The following is a 20,310-nucleotide window of genomic DNA, read 5'->3' on the forward strand; positions in this document are numbered from 1 at the left end:
ATAGTTCATTGAGAGTACACACTGAGTGCAGTTGGTCAGCTGACTGTGAATCCATCTAGCAGTGATAGTCTTTATCCCACATTGCCCGCCCTTTGTCATTCTGTTTCTCTGTTTAGGTAAGGAAATATATTTGAAATGATAACTTATTGGTGCACAAGTTGTCTAGTGCTTAATCAAAGAAGACAAAATAAATGTTATATGAATGAGACAAACACAATGTATGGTGAATGCACTGTTTTAATGTAACCCATTAAACAACTCACCAAAAAGATTAATGATTTTACTGAGAACTATGTTCTTCATATATGTCCAGCATATATATAAAATAATCAGGACGATGTTCTTATTTAATCTAGGAGACACATTTTGGCAAAACATTTGCTATGTGCAAATCAAAGGTGGACTTTTGTCATCAAATCCAAGTGAAACATTATTGCAAGAGAATGAAATGGCAATTGAAATACATTTTCTTTTAAAAAGATCAAAAAAATCAAATTACTCTAAAAATTAGAGTAATTTTGAGTAATGGAGGAATAAAAATAATTAGTGTGTTCAATTGTTATTAAAAGAAGAAGAAAAAATGACTATAATAAGAATGAAAGTTAATCAACTATTATAACTTGACTCCATGATTCAGACAAAAGCAAAAATACCTTGATGGGAAAGAAGTAGTACATGATTTCATTAACTTTAAAATATTCAAACTTGCATCAATATTACATTTACTGGCTAAAATGTGGTGTTATTTATTGTTACCTTTCCACCTTATCAAAGTGATAAAGAAGGCACGCTCCACTCATTTTAACATAATAGGAATATCCCTGTAAGAAAGGTTACAATGAAAAATAATGTGTTCCATTGTTGAGTGTGGACTTCAACCTTTATCTCCCCAGTTCAACAGCATATGCACTACACTGGTCTCAGTTGTAAATCGGAAATTCTTTTCCTGTTGATTCTTTAAATGCCTCCAGGGAATGCCTAGAGATACACTTACTTGTTGGTTTAAATGCTACTTGATGCCTGTCAAATTGGCTTCCCTCTGTTATTTACAATGGCATAATCCTACAACAAATAAAGAAATCAGATTAAGAATGTAGAATAAACAAAATCTAAGAATTTATTCCCTACTTAAAATTATGAGAAATGCTGGCTCTTGAGCATATGTACGGATGTCAAAATATATTTGGAGCTGTATTATGGGATAGAAGATTGGAAAAGGGTGGATGGCTAGAGAAAGAAATGTAGAATTTATTCGAATGAAGGCGTATTTATAAGTAAAGAATTTATAAGAAAAATTAGACATCTGTTTTACATTTGGCCCAATCTTCTATCATCTCCCTCAGTGAGTATTCCTTCCATAATTTCAACATAGAGGGGAGCTCAAAGTACACATACTATGTTCAGAACCAACCAATTCTGTTGGATTTGAATCCCAAATAACACATGTTGTTGCTGCAGGTGCCTCCATAACTAGGTGGGCAGGCTGAACAAGGTTTCCCCATTTTGTAAGGTGCTTCTCCTATCCAATTGCCCCTGCAAACAAAGAAAAGCAAAGTGCATGAGCAATATTCTCATTCTGGATACTACCGTGGTGCATATTATTATCTATTTTCCCTCCCTCCTTCCTTCCTTCCTTCCTTCCTTCCTTCCTTCCTTCCTTCCTTCCTTCCTTCCTTCCTTCCTTCTAATTCAAGTTTTATACAGGTGTAGGCTTTCAGGTTGTTTTCTGTTGGGCAGTGTTGAGCTCCAGGTTTTAGTGATCAGACAACAAATTTTCTGACATTTCATTGGAAACCATGGCTGGCATTTTGACAGCAAATAGATCTCTGAAGATACAAGATATACAGTAGTTGCTGACAAAATGTCAGGAAATCTGTTGTCTAGACTACAGTCGCTAAACGCTGACACTCAACACTGTCCTACAGTTTTCTTGGCAAGAAGACAGCAGTTTGTCATTGCCTTCTTCACAGAGCTAAGAGGCATAACAGGCTCAAGATCACCTAGTTGGCTTTATCCCTAAGGTAAGATTAGAATTCAGTCTCTTGTTTTCTACCCTGGTCAGCCTTAACTATAACACCAAACTGACTCATATGAGACCCTTACAAACTAGTATATTATTCAGAATGATCTAGGTAAAATGGGTGGTATAGATAGAAATGGAAATGGAAATGGAAATGGGAGGAAGCAAGCTTTATTTCATCCCCCTGCCATTTGTATGGGGGTTATTTATTATCAGCGAAACTTTTCTCCATGATACCTAGACCTCACTGTTGAACAGGATCAATTGTTGGTCATGTTCACCATTGATACAGACTGGCAGGATAGCAACTCAAACAAAAAGCAAACCAGAAAGATTAGAGATGCTGCTGTCTCTCTGCATTAGGAATAATTAAACACCTTTCCCACTCCTATAGAAGGGATATTTAACTTCCCCTTCACTGCAGCATATACTATATTCTGCCATGCCCTCATACTGCCTTGTCTCATCACATAGTTTAGGCAGTTTAAGGCATCTTGAAGTGTTCCAGTTTTAAGTGTTTTCTTTTTCTCTCAACACCATTTCTGCCATGGATGCAATCTGGCATGCCTCACCAATGATGCAATTGCCAATATGGTCAGTGGTTGGGATATACCCAGCTCTGATGGGTCACTGTAGTTTGCAATGATCATGCTTCTTCCCTTCCAGTCATTAATCCTGGAACCCTCCTGGGACTTTCATGGCCATTTTGGCTTGTGCTGCTAGAGAGGCTGGACACAACTGGGAACAGGGCCTGAATAACCTTACTCAGGGCCAACATGGCAAACTTCACTGACATTCAGGCAAGATTAACAGAGGCAGATCCAGAATAGTACATCAATCAGAGGTGCAATGAGCCAGAAACAATAGGCAAATTATGGGCTACTTTTGAGTATTATTTGTTGAGTTTATTTTTTGTAGTACAGTAATGTGCAGAGTTTTTAAAACAGTATTTGGAGTATTCTAATAAAGAAATTACATTATATGAATTGCTTCTTACATTATAAGAATTCCCACAAACTGTATTTTTAAATATGAAGGATATTTGAAAGTATATGATATTACAAGGATGGACATCCCTCTGGCCATTTTCAATCCTAAATAATTCATTGCAAATTGGTTTCTTTCCTCATACACTCACATTTTATATGGAGATCCAGATTCAGAGAAGTCTGCATATATGTTGTAGTCTTTCTGTTTATGCCTCTTCCTTTACCATTTTCCCCCCTCAAGAATATCTATCAGTTCTCAGAAGGCACTATGGAATTCATCAAGAACAGTTCCTTGATACTCTGTGTTCCACATTCTTCTCTCCTCTATATCCTTATATTAACTCTTATACTAATCCTAATCTTGCTCTCTATCAACGATGATTCCTTTTTAAAGTCAGCTTTTCTCAACTTAAAACTGAATTGTTGAACAATACCTATATTTCCCCATAATTATGGAAGGCTGCCATCTAACATATCTGTATGACACTCAAACAGGTTACTTACTTGATGGCATAATTGCACACTAAGTAGACCGCTTGCCGCCATGTGTTTCCCCACACATTTATATTGGTACAAGTGTGGACAGCACAGCCAATTCTGTTGCTGGAAGCCCACACCATCTGTTAAGAAGACATTAGCACATTTTTGATATACTGATATATAGTGTTTCCTATATAACCATGCCTCCCTTAGTGCATTTCAAAAAGCATTTGGCTACCTGCTCAAGGCCTAGAAAACAGGACTATATTCTACATTACAGAACTTTGATCTGTCTCAGCTGAACTTTTCCTATGCTCCTTTTATGGTATCCACTAAAGGTTATAGTCTAGGTCAGCCTGCCCCTAGTGCAAGGGTCTCCAACCTTAGTAACTTTAAGGCTTGTGGACTTCAACTCCCAGAGTTCCTCAGCCAGCTTTGGGAGCTGCAAACTCTGGGAGTTGCAAACCTTAAAGTTACTAAGATTGGAGACCCCTGCCCTAGTGGATGTTCTCCAGATGTGTTGCACAGCAACTTCCAACATTTACAATCAATGGCCAGGCTGACTATGGATAATAGGTGTAAGAAAAGACTGGCAAAGACTGATCTCTTTAACCAAAATTTGATGGACCTAATAATTGAAAGTCTCCATAAAGAAAGCACTGATAATGAGGAGGAGGGGAGGAAATATTCTTGCTTCCCATGCTTAAAATTATGGAAAGGTGAGATTACCATCTGGTGGATATTTACCAGCATTTCAACACATCATCCTATTTTTGTCCTATCTGGACAAGCAGAAATAGGAAGAAAGGAACTGTTCAAAACATATATGAGTCAAGTGTTGCTGGTATCTTATTTTATTTGTTTGTTTTTTGGAAAATGTATTAGCTGCCCTTCTTACAGCAGAGTAACTCTGGGCAACCTACAATCATAAAAAATAGAGTATACAGAGCTAAAAGACATAAATAAAATACTATTGTATCCCTATTAAAAGATGAGCGGGAGCAGGGGGTGGGGTGTAAACAGTAACATATAGGCCCCTGACCCCAGATAGAATTTTATCTCCATAGAACTTTAGCATCAGAATATAGTGGAGAATGACACCTCCCCCCCCCAAACATTGGGGGCAAACATTGCAAGACAGTTGACAAATCTTTCATTTAAATCTATATGAACTCTTAATTTCCCAGACAAGAAATACTACTTCAAGACTGCCAACAATTTTAATTTTCACAGTTCTTGCATCATTATGCATCATTATGACCCAGCTATTTTGGGTAATTATCGTCCAGTCTCCAACCTTCGCTTTGTTGCGAAGGTTGTAGAGAGTGCTGTGGCGCGACAGCTACCCCAATACCTGGATGAAGCCGTCTATCTAGACCCGTTCCAGTCCGGCTTCCGTCCCGGGTACAGCACGGAGACAGCTTTGGTCGCATTGGTGGATGATCTCTGGAGGGCCAGGGACAGGGGCTATTCCTCTGCCCTGGTCCTATTAGATCTCTCAGCGGCTTTTGATACCATCGACCATGGTATCCTGCTGCGCCGGTTGGGGGGATTGGGAGTGGAGGCACCGTATCGGTGGTTCTCCTCCTATCTCTCTGATCGGTCGCAGACGGTGTTGACAGGGGGCAGAGGTCACCGCGAGGGACCTCACTTGTGGGGTCCGCAGGGGTCGATTCTCTCGCCTTCTGTTCAACATCTATATGAAGCCGCTGGGTGAGATCATCAGTGGCTTTGGGGTGAGATACCAGCTGTACGCTGATGACACCCAGCTGTACTTCTCCACCCCAGGCCACCCCAATGAAGCTGTTGAAGTGCTGTCCCGGTGTGTGGAAGCCGACGGGTCTGGATGGGGAGAAACAGGCTCAAGCTTAATCCTCCAAGACGGAGTGGCTGTGGATGCCGGCACCCCAATTCAGTCAGCTGCAGCCGGCTGACTGTTGGAGGCGAGTTATTGGCCCCAAAGGATAGGGTGCGCAACTTAGGTGTCCTCCTGGATGAACGGCTGTCGCTTGAAGATCATTTGACGGCCGTCTCAGGGGGCCTTCCACCAGGTTCGCCTGGTTCGCAGTTGCGCCTTCCTTGATCGGGATGCCTTGTGCACGGTCACTCCGCGCTGCTACCTCTCGCTGGATTATTGTAATGCTCTCTACATGGGCTCCTTGAAGTGCACTCGGAGGCTTCAGTTAGTCCAGAATGCAGCTGCGCTGGTGATAGAAGGAGCTCAGCGAGCTCCCATATAACACCGCCTCCGCGCAGACTGCACTGGCTACCTGTGGCCTTCGAGTGCACTTTAAGGTGTTGGTTACTACCTTTAAAGCGCCCATGGCTTAGGGCCTGGGTACTTACGGGACCGCCTGCTGTTACCACATGCCTCCCACCGACCAGACGCCTCACAGAGAGGGACTTCTCAGGTGCCGTCCGCCAAGCAATGTCGGCTGGCGGCCCCAGGGAAGGTCCTTCTGTGGGGGCTCCCACCTCTGGAACGAACTTCCCCGGTTTACGCCAAATACCTGACCTTCGGACAGTCCGTCGAACTGAAGACACATCTTTTATTCGGGCTGGCTTAAATTGATTTTAACAAATTTTTAAATTCTTAGAAATTAATTTTAAATGGGTTTTTTTAGCTTATTATATATTTTACTTCTCAGGCCAATTTTAAAATAAGTTTTTTAACTGCATTTTAAATTTGTATATTGTACCGTCTGTTTTATTCTTGCCTGTACACCGCCCTGAGTCCTTCGGGAGAAGGGCGGTATAGAAATCAAATAAATAAATAAATAAAAATAAATTAACAGCTTGATCCTCACATGTTGATGAATAATGTCTTGAAAAACTTTACTCTACACTTTTATTGTTGCTGTTGTTGTTAGTTGCAAAGTCGTATCTGACCCATCGCGACCCCATGGACAGCGTACCTCCAGGTGTTCCTGTCCTCTACCATCCTCTGGAGTCCTTTTAAGTTCACGCCCACTGCTTCAGTGACTCCATCCAGCCACCTCATTCTCTGTCATCTCTTTCTTCTTTTGCCCTCAATCTTTCCCAGCATTAGACTCTTCTCCAGTTAGTCCTTCCTTCTCATTAGGTGGCCAAAGTATTTGAGCTTCATCTTCAGGATCTGGCCTTCTAAAGAGCAGTCAGGGTTGATCTCCTCTAGGACTGACTTCTTTGTTCACCTTGCAGTCCATGGGACTCTCAGGAGTCTTCTCCAGCACTCTGCACTTTACCTTGTATGAATGGACACCATGGACTACCAATCTTAGCCATAGCCCTTTTTAAACAATTCCATTCATGGAAAAAAAAGGTAAGAATTGATCTGTGGAGGGCAACCCTAGCCATTAGGAAGGAATGACTACTGGGGACGGGGGGAAATTTTATGAATATTTCCAGTGAAGGGCTCCGTGTGCTATAAAGCAAGTGGTATTTGGCACCTATCGTGTTTCTTTTCTTTTTCTTTCTTCTTATGTAAGAAAAACTGAAAGCAATGGATGAATTAGTATTCCATTACTATTGTCTGCCAAAGAAAAGTGTAAAGCCATGGTAGAAAACTACAAGTGAAAGATGAAATGTCTGTTGCATAAAATTCTACAAACAATATAGGGAGATTACATAAAAAAGATTTTCCTGCATGGACCCTACAAGAATCAAGAAAAAGGAGATCTAATACATTAATTAATGTTGGGGTATTTTACTTCTGCTTTAAGATGGGAAATATTTGCTGATCCACTTTGGAAAACAAAGTAGCTCAAGTCTGAGGACATTTAATATTATCTCAGAATCATAGATATTCCTAGGTAAAAGCTTGAATGCATTATTTCAGACCATTCTGTGGGTTTTAGGCACTTTGCTTTCATCAGGTTTAAATAGAGAGAGTCTCAAAGGTTCACAGAGAAAGAAAAATCATGTCTAGAAATGGGAAGAGTAAAAACAGATTGCCATATGATTGACTGAATAATCTGTGCTACCAGACATAAAAATAAATGAATTATCTGTGGAATAAGTTCATCAAATTGGCCATGCTCTTGAACAGGAGCATAAAATGAATAGTGTTAATACCCTAAATCAATTTTGGTTATGGATAGACCTTGATACACAGCTGATCAAGGGTCCTGGATAAGGATCCATCCAAAAAGGTATCCATTTTTTCTTAAGGATGTCTAAATGACCATTTCAGTGTGGATGTAAACAGAAATACCTGAAGTTGTGTTTATAAACATCTGGATGATTCTTTCTGGCTGGACTGTGATAATTATTCATCTCCTTTAATGTCAACCTGTTGTTCAAACATTTTTCTCTCAGAATTGAAAGTGTATAATCATATGATTAAAATGTACCTCCTATGTTCCAAATTTTTGTGATCTCTTTAATGGATAAAGGGAACACTTTGAGATTGAATCATTTCAACAGGAAATGATATATTTCAAAAAGAAAAAAACCTGGAAAAGTATTGCATCGATGGATCTGCTTTATTTGTTTACAAAAGAGAGCAACTTGTGAATCAATGAATCAATGGAAGGAGGAATTACATCTTTGGAAATAAAATCTGTGTGAGAACAGTTTATTGAGATTACAAACTATGATTCTGTAATGTGGAATACCCAAAAGTATTTGGCTAATCTGAACCAAATGGATTTTTCTTAATATTAGAAAAACATCCATCCATTCAACTTTGCTTGCATGGTTACAAGCATTAATATATGCACACACATATAAGGCGAATGAAAGGATCTGTATAACCTAACCCAAATGTCATTTTTTTTTACTCCTTAGGCACAATATTGTTCTGTAAGTCTAGTTAATGGTCTGTTGTGTTTTCAGTCTGATGTCAATATGTTAAAGCTGCTCTTGGAAAACCTGGTTTTGAAAAATGACATAGTCAATTTAAACATAAGTAAAAAATAAATAAATATTTACCTAGCTATAATGGCTATAGACATAAAATAAATATTTACCTGGGTATAATGGCTGCAAACAGAACCGTTACATTTGGAAGGACATCTAGGCTTGCATTCATGGGGATAAGGAAATGTGTAGTGTTGCTTCTCATAATACCAAGATTTTACTAGGTCCATCACTGAATAGTACCTACAGAGGACCATACACAGCGTATGAATTATCCATTTCTTTTCATAAGAGAAGCAAATAAATCCAGTATCCAAATCATTTGACAGGGGAAAATGGCATATGGTGCCACATCTACATCTTTTCTCCCCCAAGAGATCAAATATGGGTATCTCTAGAATCAAATATGGGTATCTCTAGAATCCACTAATACTACTAATTCTGCAATTCCAATACAACTAGACAAATAAACTGGAAAGAATCAGATAGATGACAGGATTAAAAACCTCTGGGTACCTTCCTCTGCCTCTCTCCTTGGCCCACCCCATTGTCAGGACAACTCAGCTGCCAATCAAATAGCTGTATTCGACAAGAGTTGTGGTTGGGTGGGGGGGGAGACAAGATGGCTTCTGGGCAGAGGCCTTGCAAAGAAGAGGCTGAATAATAGAGCCAAAGCCCAGGAGTGAAAGTAAAGAGGCAAATGAAAGGATAGATGAAAAGAGGCAACAGGAAAAGAGGCTACAGCTAAGAAAAGTGGGAAGAGAGAGGAGTTTATTTCTTTCCCTCAGAATGACATGAGGCAAAAGTTCTTCAAACGGTTTCCCTCAACTGGAACAAGGCTTTGGAAGAAGACAAGAAGAGTCCAGAAGTCCAGTCAGGAACAGACAAGGAGAAACGATGAAGAAAAAGCAAAGAAATTGACAGAAGTACAAAGCAGACATTTACAGAATTTATAGAAACTACTTAAAACAGAAAATAGTTTTATTATTAAGATTCACTTCTACAATGTTGTAGGCATTTATAATTTACAATTTCTTGTTTTATTTGTAAGCTTTCCTTTTTAAAAAATAAATCTCTCTCCCCCTTCCACCTCTGCCCCTCCAAAAAATTAGGAAAGGCAATATGCCACATGTACTATCTTATTACAAAAAAGAAGAAAAACTAATGGGGAAAATAAAAAAGGTAATTTGCTTAACGTAAACACTGAAGAATTCACAAACTGCTTTTTATAAGGCAGCTGGAAGTGTGCACAGGAGTGGGAATACTATAGCCATGCTTGCCACACAAAAAAAGTCTTAAAGACTGCTTTGTGGATTCTGTGCAGCTACAGCACCAATATGTATACTGAGATCATAAAGAAATGCATAGTCAGAAGACCATAGTTGATTTATTTGCTAAGGTTATATAGGACTGAATAGAAGTGGACTACCTTGTTAATCTGATTTGTTGGTGGTTGTTTTTTAAATGAAGCAACTTCTCAGGAATTCTGCAAGATGTTTGGCTCCATTTGATATCACAAAACACCCAAGCATTGCTGAAAGACACTCCTTACCTGCCAGAGTGTATGGCAAGGTTTTGCCCAATCAATGTCATCAGTTGTCGAGGTCCATGTTCCCATAGACACCGTTTTGCCCATGCTTCTGCAGATCTGGCTAGCTTCTCATCCCATATCTTTCATGAGAAGTGAGAAAAATAAGAATAATAAAAAAGTAACATATAACAGGCAGTTGGCTACCATGTAGATGATTCATCACCCCTGTCTTAGACTTGATGCATGCCACAGGACAAAGAAATATAGAAAACATAAACTAAATATGGCCTGGAAGACTGTGTTGATATGAGTAAGATTTTTTCTTCTCTTTTGCAATTTAAATTTCTTTGGGTATAACTTGGCACTGGCAACTATTTTTAGTTGACTGACCCAGAACTTACTTACTTACTTACTTCTTATTTACTTCTGGAAAATATTGATATATACAAACAATAAAGATTTATTTCTGAAGAACTGTGATAAATTAGGGAATCAGGGAAATGCTTGGACTTCATTAAGGCATTTGACAAAGTAGACCACAGCTTTCTTCTTGATAAGTTAGAACAATGTGGGATAGAGAGGACCACTATTAGAAGGATTCACAGGATCTTGCCTGCCTCCTGGTTACCTACCTACCTACCAGCTACCTACCTACCTGGATGACAAGAGATTTGGATGTGGATTGCTTGCTCACAGAGACATTTTGAATACTAAACTGAGAATTGCTGGTAGTAGGTTGCCTATCTCTGGCTACAGATGTATCAGCTATATAGTAAGTAATATAATTCAATTTCAATTGCTTCATTTCAGGCTGAGGGTAGAAAATTAAAGAGAATTTTAATGGATTTTAAATCATCTAGCTAAAATTGAGTATGCCTGGACATCTATTTAGCACACTTTCTTAATGCAAGCAGAGTTTATGTTTGAGAGAAAATGACCTTTCCTTCTTTTTTCTCCCTAGCCCAAGGCCATCCTACCATATTAGAGGACACTAAAATATTCAATTATTGTCCTCAATATTACCTGAGCATCATGCATATGCTTTTTAAATTAATGTGGACCTTTTGTAAGAACATCAGTTATTCTACCTCCAGTTCATTTCACAGCTATTCCTCATCACTGCTTTCAGACTCATAAATATGTAATCTATGAATCCAGTGCCAGATATTAAAGCATACTCAAACAAAAAGTAGGACTTATACTTTCAGATTTGATTAAACTGAATAATCAATTCTTTACCATATTACTTAAAAGTTTCATAAATATTATAAGGTTTCTCTAAGATAAGAATTTTTCAAAAACATAACTCCCAAATGATTACTGAAAAAGATGATATACAGCTCATGTTTCTTCAGAAATTTCCCTTGCTACTTAACTAAGGAAAATGCAAGTGTCCTTGCATTTTTCCTTATCTAACACAACTTTTTTACACAAACACAACTTTTAAAAAAAAAAAAACTTAGGTACATTGATGGAGTGCTCACATTTAGAATAGAATAGAATAGAATAGAATAGAATAGAATAGAATAGAATAGAATAGAATAGAATAGAATAGAATAGAATGACAGAGTTGGAAGAGTCATTGGAGATCTTCTAGTCCACCACCCCCCCGCTCAGGCAGGAATCCTATACCATTTCAGACAAATGGTTGTCCAATCTCTTCTAAAAGACTTCCAGTATTGGAGTATTCACAACTTCTAGAGGCAAGTTGTTCCACTGATTAATTGTTCTAACTGTCAGGAAATGTCTGAGTTGCTTCTCTCCTTGATTAGTTTCCATCTATTGCTTCTTGTCCTGCTTTCGTGTACTTTGGCGAATCGACTCCCACTACATTGTGGCAATGCCTGAGATATTGGAACATGGCTATCATGTCACCTCTAATCCTTTTTATTAAACCAGACATACATAATTTCAGCAACCATTCTTTATATGCTTTAGCCGCCAGTCCCCTAATCATCTTTGCCACTCTTCTCTGCACTCTTTCTAGAGTCTCAAAATCTTTTTTACATTGTGGTGACCAAAACTGGATGTAGTATTCCAAGTGTGGTCTTACCAAGGCATTATAAAGTGGCATTAACACTTCATGTGATCTTGATTCTATCCCTCTGTTAATGCAGCCTATTTGACAAATTGGGTTTCATGCAATTCTCTAAAACCAAAACAAATCTTTTGTCTATTGCATGAACCAGTTACATCACTTTTTTCTTTCTTCGAAGACCAAGCTGTCACAGCCAGAAATCATGAGATATTTAGGTACATAGAAACATAAAGAACTGCTTTCACTAGAAAAGTTAAACTTATTCACAATGGGAAGGAAGCTGTTATAGTTTTATTGCATTATAGGTTGACAAATAAAAGTTGAGAAATGATACTTCACCAAGTATCATCTTCACCAAGTACTGCACTACTGCACCAAAATGTATGAGGAATTTTGACAAAATTCTGCATCCTTCGTTCTTCAGCAGAGGAATCTTGCCAGGAAAAAAAGGGGATAATTATCCAAGCTACAGTGGATTATCAGGACACGTGTCTGGTAATGAATGTAGATAACCAGGTGTGTGAGCTTGAATTGACTAGTATATTTTGTTTAGGTTACTAAAATAGTTTGTCCAACTTTAAAAATAAAGCTTTGGGGAATTGGCAGAACTTTTCCACTACACCTCAAAGGAGCTGTCCACCAAACAATCAATTTATAGTTTATGTTTTCTCAGTGTCAATGTGCTGTTTCCAACCCCAAGTAGCAAGTACAAAAGAAACTTACCATATACTCCATGTTGGCAGCTGGAGGAGAAACTTGTGCCCGCACTTAATTGTTCTAACTGTCAGGAAATGTCTGAGTTGCTTCTCTCCTTGATTAGTTTCCATCTATTGCTTCTTGTCCTGCTTTCGTGTACTTTGGCGAATCGACTCCCACTACATTGTGGCAATGCCTGAGATATTGGAACATGGCTATCATGTCACCTCTAATCCTTTTTATTAAACCAGACATACATAATTTCAGCAACCATTCTTTATATGCTTTAGCCGCCAGTCCCCTAATCATCTTTGCCACTCTTCTCTGCACTCTTTCTAGAGTCTCAAAATCTTTTTTACATTGTGGTGACCAAAACTGGATGTAGTATTCCAAGTGTGGTCTTACCAAGGCATTATAAAGTGGCATTAACACTTCATGTGATCTTGATTCTATCCCTCTGTTAATGCAGCCTATTTGACAAATTGGGTTTCATGCAATTCTCTAAAACCAAAACAAATCTTTTGTCTATTGCATGAACCAGTTACATCACTTTTTTCTTTCTTCGAAGACCAAGCTGTCACAGCCAGAAATCATGAGATATTTAGGTACATAGAAACATAAAGAACTGCTTTCACTAGAAAAGTTAAACTTATTCACAATGAGAAGGAAGCTGTTATAGTTTTATTGCATTATAGGTTGACAAATAAAAGTTGAGAAATGATACTTCACCAAGTATCATCTTCACCAAGTACTGCACTACTGCACCAAAATGTATGAGGAATTTTGACAAAATTCTGCATCCTCCGTTCTTCAGCAGAGGAATCTTGCCAGGAAAAAAAGGGGATAATTATCCAAGCTACAGTGGATTATCAGGACACGTGTCTGGTAATGAATGTAGATAACCAGGTGTGTGAGCTTGAATTGACTAGTATATTTTGTTTAGGTTACTAAAATAGTTTGTCCAACTTTAAAAATAAAGCTTTGGGGAATTGGCAGAACTTTTCCACTACACCTCAAAGGAGCTGTCCACCAAACAATCAATTTATAGTTTATGTTTTCTCAGTGTCAATGTGCTGTTTCCAACCCCAAGTAGCAAGTACAAAAGAAACTTACCATATACTCCATGTTGGCAGCTGGAGGAGAAACTTGTGCCCGCACTTGATTGTGATAGCTCAAAAGGGTACTCATTTCCCTGGAAAAAATATAACGTTTCCTGCGAATCTTTGATTCTCCATGGATAGAAATGTTTCTAGTGTCAGGGATGCTGGAGGGGTAAAGAAGGTCAGTAGTATTGGGCAGCATGAAGAAGCTTGATTTCTGTATCATCCAGAAGATTAAGCCACTAAAATAGAACTGCACGCACAAAGGAGTCATTTTAGGATTTGCACACTTTTTCTCTTGAATCAATGTTTGATTTGGTTAATGCAATCAGTTTGGAGGCGCCTTCTTGCTTCCTCTGCTTTATGAACCTAAAATAATCACAGAAAATGTTTAATTTTTCATTTTACTGAAAACAAGACAAAAGAATGAAATCTGAATTTCACTACACGAAAGACACTTAAAGAGAATAAAGTATAATGTTTGGCCAATTTGAATTAATCAAATGCTTGAAATTAGCTGTGAAATGTCTAGACATATTTTGTCAGTGCTGCTTTTGAAGAAGTATTCTCCCCTCTTTGTCTATCCAAGAATGATACAAAATGCTCACATGTGCCTGCTAAAGTGATACTAATTAATACAATACTTCCAAATCAGTTTAACCTTTGATTTTACAGGTAATCAATTCACTAAGCAAACCTACTACATAAACTGAAATCACAATAGGCAAAAATGTAAAACAAGAAAAATGTAAAAAGTGAGTTAAGAAAATGCAGAGGCTAATCCTTATACATAGGGGAGTAAAATCAGCTTCTCATTCTTTTTTAACCCTAGAAAAAACTTATATTTTCTGATATTCCCCAAAGACGCTAGTAAGAGGACATTCTCCAGACTACATACCTTGAAAGCTGTGCCAAGAACAGTTGAGAAATGTTAGTTGCTTCAGCCGCAGTTAACTCAAAAAGTGACCCTTACAAACAACCTACACACAGACACATGTGGCAGACAGATTTAACACAGCCAATTCCAAGAAGTTTTTGATGGCAATCTGATGCAGAATCTGTATCTGAACTCTTGCCTTGGGGAAAGTTTTAAAGACTGAAAAGTGCTCAACTGGGCAATTTATGACTCTTTGCCTGTGTACACATGGCCTTGTTTCTACCACGTATCACTGCTTTTTAAGAGTTATGAGCTTGGGAAAGCTGCAAGGGCTATCCAATTAATACATTAACAGTGCAATCCTATACTTGTCTGCTTGGAAGAAAACCCTGATTCTACTGAAGGCAGAAATTGGTCAGGAAAACAAGGACAAAACTCATTTTCATCTAGATGTAGAAAGCTAGAAATACTCAGGTAAGCCATTTCAAACTGAAGGATCTGTGTTCCAAATACTTAGTTCATGGCATCAGTTACAATACTATTTGCCCTTGACTCCAGATTGATAATATTGAGATTAAATAGCCCCACAACTAGAGCAATTGTATTGATTTTACTTAATCTCTTTGCAAAAAATTACCCATATCAATATCTCCATATCACTGGGTTTACCCAAAACATTTCTCTGTATCTTAGTATGCTCTGTGAATCAAGCCAATATAGTTTATAAATGAAGTTTATAACTTAACATCTTTTGGAACCATACCAATAATTTTGAAGAAAATGGATGCTGTAGTTTCAATCTATGATTATTAAAGCTATTAATACTTTGCACACTCTGAAATGAACTGACTCTGATTTAATTAACAAGCCACAGTTAACTGTTAACCTTCTCTAAGGCTAGAGACCAACTTTGAGTGAATTTTAGGATTTTTTTTAATCCATCAGATGCCTTCAAATTCCTTAAGTGACCTTGTAGGTAAACCTCAACTCCTTTGTAAACCAAGGGGAGTTTGGGGAGCCCTGTAGGAGGAGATGCCATTTGGGTGCAACCTGATCCAGAACCCCAGTTTCCCTCTCATTCCAAGCAGCCACCAGGACTTTGTTCAGACCATGCAGCAGATCCTCAGCAACAGCCCCAAAATTACTCGGGACCCAACTGGATCCATCAGCTACCTAGTGTGAATTGATCTAATAAAGCCAGCCTCCCTACAGTGGAAGGCAGCACCAGAGATCTGACAAGTGATCTGACAATAACAGGGAGAAACAGAAATCTCCCCCGGTATGAGAATATACTTGCTCTGAGAATAAAACCAGGTCAGGCATATAGCTACTATTTTCTGTAGTGCCCTGGATGACCTAGGACAGGCACATAGCTGTCATGGTGACCATAAGCTATTGCATAACCAGATAAAGCAGGTTTCCCATAGGTTTGGGAAGTAACCTGGCAACAGAATCAAGAAATTTGGGCAAAGGGGATGCTACAGAGCAGGAGACTGGTACAGTATCAAAAGTCCAAACTGAATCCTAGAGCCCAAGTTAACAAACAGCCATTTATCTCAAATGACAAATACCATACCTCCATCCTTTCCCTGATGTAACAGTCAGGCAAATGAGAGGGGACCCCCATCCTTTTGAGCCAAGGCAGGTTTCAATAAGGTATGCCAGATCAGCAATCTCACTTGCGATAAGACCTGATGGCCTTATTACAAACTGACCTGATGCTGAATATCTCTATGAGATTTTATTCTTTGTCAAAATATTGAAAAAGTTTCTTGCAGAATCAGTGTTGGTATTCCCCTTGATAAAGCTTATTTTTACGTAGAATTATTTATTTATTAAATCAATAAGGTAACTTTTAAATTACAATTTAAATAATCCTTTTTATGTTCCATTGGACACAATTAAATTTATTAATACAGGTACCCCTCAACTTCCAACCACAATTGAGCTCAAAATTTCTGTTGTTAAACGAGACATTTGTTAAGAGAGCTTTACTATATTTTACGACCCTTTCTTGCCACAGTTGTTAAGTGAATCTGGCTCCCCCACAGACTTTGCTAGTTAGAAGGTCACAAAAGATGATCACATGACTTTGGGACACAGCAACAGTCATAAGTATGAACCAGTTGCCAAGCATCTGAATTTTAATCACATGTTCATGGGGATGTTCCAAAGGTCGTAACTGTGAAAAACAGTCATAAGTCACTTTTTTCAGTGCCATTGTAACTTTGAAGAATCATTAAATGAATTGATGTAAGTCGACCAAGGACTACCTGTGTGTTTTTTGTGAACTCATTATTATTTTTTCTACCTTAAGCAATTTACTATTCTTACTATAGTTTGACATTCTGGTTTGCCTGAATTCATGCGCTTACTCTTTCTGTTTTAAAACCAAGACATTTACTCTACTCGACACTTTAAAAAAATGTCAGAATCTTTTGCACTCTGTACTCTAACTTAATTCTACCTATATCATCTTGTATTTTATACATTTTGTAGAACTTTTAGATATTTAAAATCAGGGATGTCAAACTCACATCGTCACGTGACATATTGTGACTTTTTCCCCCTTCGCTAAACTGGGCGTTGACATGGCCAATGCATGATGCATCTGGACCGCGGGCTGCGAGTTTGACACCCCGGTTTTAAATAATTCACAAGCATCCAGGAAGAGCAGTATTTATATTATGATTTGTCTCTTCTATTAGGAGAAGGCCAATAGAAGTTCAGGCAAGGGGGTGCAAGCTACCAGGCTTCTAATCCTATCATGCGACATCCACTTCAATTTCTAAGCATACTGTCGTTTTCATTTGATTGAAATGAGCTGGCCTTTGAGGGGCCCAGTTCTGGCTGTCACTGCTGTAAAGCAAGCTGACTTGAAAAGCATCCTATAATGAAGCTGTGTCTCAGGCACAGTTTGAAAGAGCTCTAATGAGCAACACTCCCCTCCCCACCCCAGATATGTATTCCAGGAATTGGTGGGCTTTGCGTCCCTGATAGATGCCTTATCCTGCAGTCCAGACTGCCCATTTTGCCAAAGCACACGGTATCTGCAGAGCGGACCTTCCAGTGTGCCAAAAAATACACACAATTAAACTGCTGTCAGCAAAGGAGAAATCCCAACAATTGTCTCTAATGACTAGATAGACAGAGAAAGAGAAAGGGGAGATAAATGTTTGGGCTAACCAAGACCTTTCATACAAATATTAATCCTTCCAATAGTACTTGAAAGGAAAAACAATTTGGCTTCTAATGTTTAAGAGCTGGCAAGATCAGAAAACCATTCCTGCTGAATCGAAGCAAAAAAATCTAGTCCAACAATCTGCTTTTGGACAGCCTGACAGATGCTTCCAGAAAGCCTATGTGCACCAGGGCATGAAAGCAAATTTATCTTTTCATATTCCTGTAGGGAAAATATAACTTCTAGAATAAATAAATTTCTTTTGCAAAGCATGAGAACAGTATCAGATTAAACTTCAGCGTTCAAATATGTAACCAGGGTATTGTGTGTATACTTTCATGCCTACAGCCTTTAATTTCTCTGCATTTCTTTGATTTCTGTGGCTATTCTAGTACAGTCAGAAACAGAGTTTGCTTAAAGGCACTTGCAGGATAAATAAGATGAAATTTCCTGAAATTATATGCAGGAACCTGCAGGGGATGGTATAGTATCAGGATTCCTTTCCTGGCTAGGTGGCTGGAATAGAAGACCTCTAAGGTCCCTTCCAACATTTTGAGCCTATAATCATTATTGATATAACTTCTTTTCTGAATCTAATCAACACATGAAAATTATGTCTCCTAGTCAGTGTTCCCTCTATTATATCTAACTGGATGCACTTAGAACCACTGAAAAAATGTGGAAAAAGTTAACTCTGTGGAATTGTAAGAAACAGTGCAGCATATGAGAAACTGGGTTAAGCCACAGTAGAGGTGAGCGGGACTTGATGACTTCATCAAAGAGATCAGAAATCTTAGAAATGGCCAGGCAAGCAACCATTCATAATCTAGTCTTGATGATGGAAAGATGCTTACAAGAAAGACAATTAATCATGAAATTGTTACAAAAATCAACAAATAGGTAATCCCTCTGTTAGTCAATCTTTTGTGATATGTTTTCATAAATTTTGTTCCTAAAATATGATGAAATTTCATTTAGTACCCAGAGAATCAAAGAGTTCTTGAAGGCTGCCTAGATAATTTTCTTGGCATGGCTTTTCAGAAGTGGTTTGCCATTGTCTCCTTCCTAGGGCTGACAGAAAGTGACTGGCCCAAGGTCACCCACCTGGCTTTGTGCCAAATGTGGAACTAGAACTCACAATTTCCTGGTTTCTAGCCTAGTATCTTAAACACTATACCAAACTGCCTTTCCCAATCCGAAAACAAATAGAAGTTTTCATATATTTTGTACCTAAAAAATGATGAAATTTCAGCTACTATCTGGAAAATAAAAGAGATCGCTGAGATACTGTAGGGTACAAAAAAACCAACAACCCTGATGCCAGGATATGAAAGGATAGAAGAGCCGATGAGCTTGTAGAAAACCTCCTTTTAAGAGATTCTAAGGCACTTACCTAATTACTGATCTAACGCATGGCTTTCCCAGCCCGAAAGGAGCAGTTTCAGCATGCAGGCAGAATCAGTTGCTAGCTAATCTATTTCCTCAGTGAGCAACTAATCTGCGTGCTTTGCTGGCTGAGGAACTCTGGGAATTGAAGTCCACAAACTTTAAAGTTACTAAGGTTGGAGACCCCTGATCTAAAAAATATAAATAAAATAAAATAATAAAATAAAATATTTGTGCAGCTTTCTGAGATTTGGTGAATTTCTGTAGCGTTTCACTCTAACTACACAAACACAAAATCTCAAAAAGCTGTGTGTGACATTGTGTGTGTGTGTGTGTGTGTGTGTGTGTGTCAGTTGTGTTGTGTGTGTGTAAAGTGTGAAAGTTGGTTTTTGAGCTTTTTGTGGATGAGTGAGGTTCCTGCTTGTTGCAGGTACCATTTTGGGTGAAGTGCAGCTGCTTTTACATTGTGTGTGAGTCAGTTGTGTTGTGTTGTGTTGTGTTGTGTTGTGTGTGTGTAAAGTGTGAAAGATGGTTTTTGGTACCATTTATTGTTTTGTATACTTTGTTTATTATTTTTATTATTTATTGTTATTGGCCATGCCCACCCAGTCATCTGACCACCAAGCCATGCCCACCAATTAAGCCACACCCACAGAACCGGTAGGGAAAATTTTTAGATTTCACCCCTGCTAAAACCTAATACTTTTTCAGGTGCTTATTAGAAGGTGCTCACATCTTCAGCAAAGAATTAACTGAGTGCTGAAAGTACAGAATACTTTAGCTACAGAGACTAATGAGGAACACCTTCTCCAGATAATCTTCTGGTGTTTTATGATTGGTTATACCCAAAAGAGCACCCATTTTGTGTCAATAGCCATGACATGCCCTTAAAGTTCTGTTATGTTACACCAGGCCTACAGAGTGAGGGAATTTTTTGTTTCTATGACTTAGATTTGCCCTGTAGCCCTTCCTATGTTTTACAGCTTGATTTTATGCTTATTTGGACCAAATAATCCCAACTTTATTTAGTGGGATTTATTTCTAACAAAGCTTATTTTCAAGAACTTTGACCTGGCTTCCTTTGCTGGCAAATTCCATTATGCTTCTGCTGTCTGTGGATTGCAGACATGTCATCATCATCATTCTGTGCCAACCATTGAAGTTGGATTGTTG

General features: G+C 38.4%; 1 protein-coding gene across 1 annotated transcript; it reads right to left on the reverse strand.

Annotated features, from left to right (window-relative positions):
• Positions 1 to 1,400: 1,400 nt before the first annotated feature.
• R3HDML (R3H domain containing like) lies at positions 1,401 to 20,310 on the reverse strand. Its single transcript, XM_058174458.1, has 6 exons — positions 20,209 to 20,310; positions 13,707 to 14,062; positions 9,881 to 9,999; positions 8,439 to 8,571; positions 3,514 to 3,629; positions 1,401 to 1,533 (listed from the first exon to the last, which is right to left on the reverse strand). Exons 2-6 carry the CDS (start codon positions 13,965 to 13,967, stop codon positions 1,401 to 1,403), a joined length of 762 nt encoding a protein of 253 aa, XP_058030441.1. The 5' UTR covers positions 13,968 to 14,062; positions 20,209 to 20,310.

This window comes from Ahaetulla prasina, chromosome 3 (assembly GCF_028640845.1).
Source record: "Ahaetulla prasina isolate Xishuangbanna chromosome 3, ASM2864084v1, whole genome shotgun sequence".
Taxonomy (NCBI): Eukaryota; Metazoa; Chordata; class Lepidosauria; order Squamata; family Colubridae; genus Ahaetulla; species Ahaetulla prasina.